Raw genomic sequence first — 3,459 nt, forward strand, 5'->3', positions numbered from 1 at the left:
CTCTATGGGGTCTCTATGGGGTTCTATGAGGCGCTAGGGGGCATTGAGGGGGCTCTATGGGGTGCTATGGGGCAGTATGGGCTCTCTATGGGGTCGCTATGGGGAGCTATGGGGCAGTATGGGGTTCTGTGGGGTCTCTATTGGGTGCTATGGGGAGCTATGGGGCAGTATGGGGTTCTGTGGGGTCTCTATTGGGTGCTATGGGGAGCTATGGGGCAGTATGGGGTTCTTTGGGGTCTCTATGGGGTGCTATGGGGAGCTATGGGGCAGCATGGGGTTCTATGGGGTCTCTATGGGGTGCTATGGGGAGCTATGGGGCAGTATGGGGTTCTTTGGGGTCTCTATGGGGTGGTATGGGGAGCTATGGGGCAGCATGGGGTTCTATGGGGTCTCTATGGGGTGCTATGGGGAGCTATGGGGCAGTATGGGGTTCTTTGGGGTCTCTATGGGGTGGTATGGGGAGCTATGGGGCAGTATGGGGTTCTTTGGGGTCTCTATGGGGTGGTATGGGGAGCTATGGGGCAGTATGGGGTTCTTTGGGGTCTCTATGGGGTCTCTATGGGTCTCTATGGGGTCTCTATGGGGTTCTATGGGTCCCTATGGGGTTCTTGATGGGTCCCTGTGGGTCTCTATGGGACTCCATGATTCACTATGGGTCCCTATGGGTCTCTATGGGTCTCTACAGGATTCTATGGGTCTCTATGGTTCTCTATGAGTCTCTGTGGGTCCCTATGGGATTCTCTATGGGTCTCTATGGGGTTCCCATGGGTCTCTATGGGTCTCTACAGGGTTCTATGGGTCTCTATGGGGTTCTCTATGAGTCTCTATGGGTCTCTATGGGTCTCTCTCTATGGGGTTCTATGGGTCCCTATGGGTCTCTATGGGGTCTGTGGGGCTACATGAGTCTCTATGGGTCTCCATGAGTTTCTATGGGTCTCTATGGGTCTCTATGGGGTTCTATGGGTCTCTATGGGGTTCTATGGGTCTCAATGGGTCTCTATGGGGTTCTATGGCTCCCTATAGGGTTCTCTATGGGTCCCTATGAGCCTCTGTGGGTCTCTGTGGGATCTATGGGTCTCTATGGAGTTTCTATGGGTCCCTATGGGCCTCTATGGGTCTCTATGAAGCTCTGTGGGATCTATGGGTCTCTATGGGTCTCTATGGGGTCTGTGGGGCTCCATGAGTCTCTATGGGTCTCTATGGGTTCTATGGGTCTCTATGGGTCTTTGTGGGGTTCTATGGGTCTCTATGGGTCCCTATGGGGTTCTCTACGGGTCTGTACGGGACTCTATGGGTCTCTACGTGGTTCTATGGGGCGAAGGGAAGCCATCTTTGCTCCCAGACCCACATGGGCACTCTCTCGTCGGGCAGCACGCAGCCCAGCACTCGGCCCAGCAGCGCCCGCCCCACGTTGTCCCCGTCCCCCAGCGCCGCCATCGGGGTCACGGCTTCCCCCAGAGATCCCAGCAGCGACGGCGACAGCGCCCTGCGCCTCCGGCCCCGGGCCTTGCCCTGGTTTTGGGGGGGTGAAAACAGTCACTTCCGGTCTATGACACGCCCACTTCCGGTCCATGACACGCCCGCTTCCGGTTAAACACCAATCAAAGCCTGCCCCAGAAAACCTCGCCCGCCTCGTCCCCCAAGCACCCAATCCACCCCCACTTCCGACCAACGCCACCCCCACTTCCGGTATCGATGCACGTGCCTCCAAAGTCACGCCTACCCACCCATAACGCCCACTTCCGGCCCAGGCATCGGCAACTTCCGGTTAAACACCAACCACAGCCTGCCCCACAGAACCACGCCCCCCTCGTCCCCAAAACACCTAATCCACACCCACTTCCGATCAAAGCCCCACCCACTTCCGGCCGACGCCATCCCCCACTTCCGTTAACGATGCTCGCGCCTCCAAAGCCACGCCTACCCACTTGTAACGCTCACTTCCGGCCCATGCCACGCCCACTTCCGCTTAACCACCCCGCCCATTCCCGCAGAACCCCGCCCCCTACACAAACTTTCCAATCCCCGCCCACTTCCGTCCAGCGCCCCGCCCACTTCCGTTCACCTCATCCCGAACCCCAAATCATCTTTCCACGCAAAGCCCCGCCCACTTCCGCCCCCATCTCCGCCCACTTTCGCTCCTTATCCCTACTCACCCAGTAACCACGCCCCCTCCCACTCTCCTCATCCAATCACCACCCACTACCGCCCCAAGCCCCGCCCATCCCACTTCCCAAACTCCGCTTCCCATTATTTACCCACTAGACCCACGCCCCGCCCAGTTCCGGCCCACGCCCCGCCCACTTTTGCTCATTATCCCTATTCAGTCCGTAACCACACCCCTCCCGCTCACCTCACCCAATCACAGCCCACTTCCCACCCAAGCCCCGCCCACCCCGCTGTTCAAACCACGCCCCCTCCCTTTACACATTACACCCACTCCCCGCCCACTTCCGGCCAGCGCACCGCCCACTTCCGTTCACCCCATCTTGACCCAGGAATCGTCCCTCCACAACAAGCCCCGTCCACTTCCGCCCCAAGCCCCGCCCACTTCCGCTCACCGCTGCACCCAGGGCGGCGCAGATCCGCCCCAAGTAATCCAGCAGCCTGGCACGGCGCATGCGCGGCTCGGGCCAATCAGGAGCCAGAGCAGCCGCCCGCGCGTAGCCATCCAGGGCGGCCCCGTAGTTCTCTTCGAACTGCAGCAGCTGCGGGGATTGGTTGAAAGCGGCGGAAGTCCCGCCCTCACTTCCGGTCCCGCCCCTAGAGCCCCATAGAAACCCCATAGAGACCCATAGGAACCCATAGAGACCCATAGGAACCCATAGAAACCCCACAGCTCTCCATAGATCCTGTAGCCCCGCCCCCCTTCCATCCCCCGTGTTCCCATTGGCCGCCCGGCGTCCCGCCCCTTGCTCCCATTGGCTCTCACCGTGGCGCGGTTGAGGTGGAGGTCGGGATTGGAGGCGGCCGTCGGGTCGACTTTTTCCTATGGGGCAGAAGCCACTGTGACCCATAGCGACCCATAGCGACCCCATAGAAACCCCATAGAGACCCATAGAGACCCATAGAGACCCCATAGAGACCCATAGGGACCCACAGGGACCCATAGAGACCCATAGGGACCCCATAGAGACCCATAGAAACCCCATAGAGACCCATAGAGACCCATAGAGACCCATAGAGACCCATAGGGACCCATAGGGACCCATAGGGACCCCATAGAAACCCCATAGAGACCCACAGCGCCCCATAGAATCCCACAGAGACCCATAGAGACCCATAGGGACCCCACAGCCCTCCGACAGCCCCACAGCACCCCATATCTGCCCCATAGCACCCCATAGCCACCCCATAGCACCCCATACAACCCTATATCCCCCCCATATCCACCCCATATCACCCCATATCCACCCCATAACCACCCCATAACCACCCCATATCACCCCATAACCACCC

At 59.4% G+C, this 3,459-nt stretch overlaps 1 protein-coding gene across 1 annotated transcript in view; it reads right to left on the bottom strand.

Moving 5' to 3' along the window:
- TTC5 (tetratricopeptide repeat domain 5) overlaps positions 1-3,459 on the bottom strand; it is a gene marked incomplete at its 3' end in the record, with an annotated part of 4,457 nt that overhangs the window by 719 nt on the left and 279 nt on the right. The window contains exons 2-4 of the mRNA XM_042894895.1: positions 2,933-2,989; positions 2,562-2,708; positions 1,349-1,512 (exon numbers count right to left, since the gene is read on the bottom strand). Of these exons, the coding sequence (XP_042750829.1) occupies positions 1,349-1,512; positions 2,562-2,708; positions 2,933-2,989 (368 nt within the window). The remainder of the gene's footprint in view (positions 1-1,348; positions 1,513-2,561; positions 2,709-2,932; positions 2,990-3,459) is intronic.

This window comes from Lagopus leucura, unplaced genomic scaffold (genome assembly GCF_019238085.1).
Source record: "Lagopus leucura isolate 7727_CA_CO unplaced genomic scaffold, USGS_WTPT01 35076-0_obj-0_obj, whole genome shotgun sequence".
In the NCBI taxonomy this organism is placed as follows: domain Eukaryota; kingdom Metazoa; phylum Chordata; class Aves; order Galliformes; family Phasianidae; genus Lagopus; species Lagopus leucura.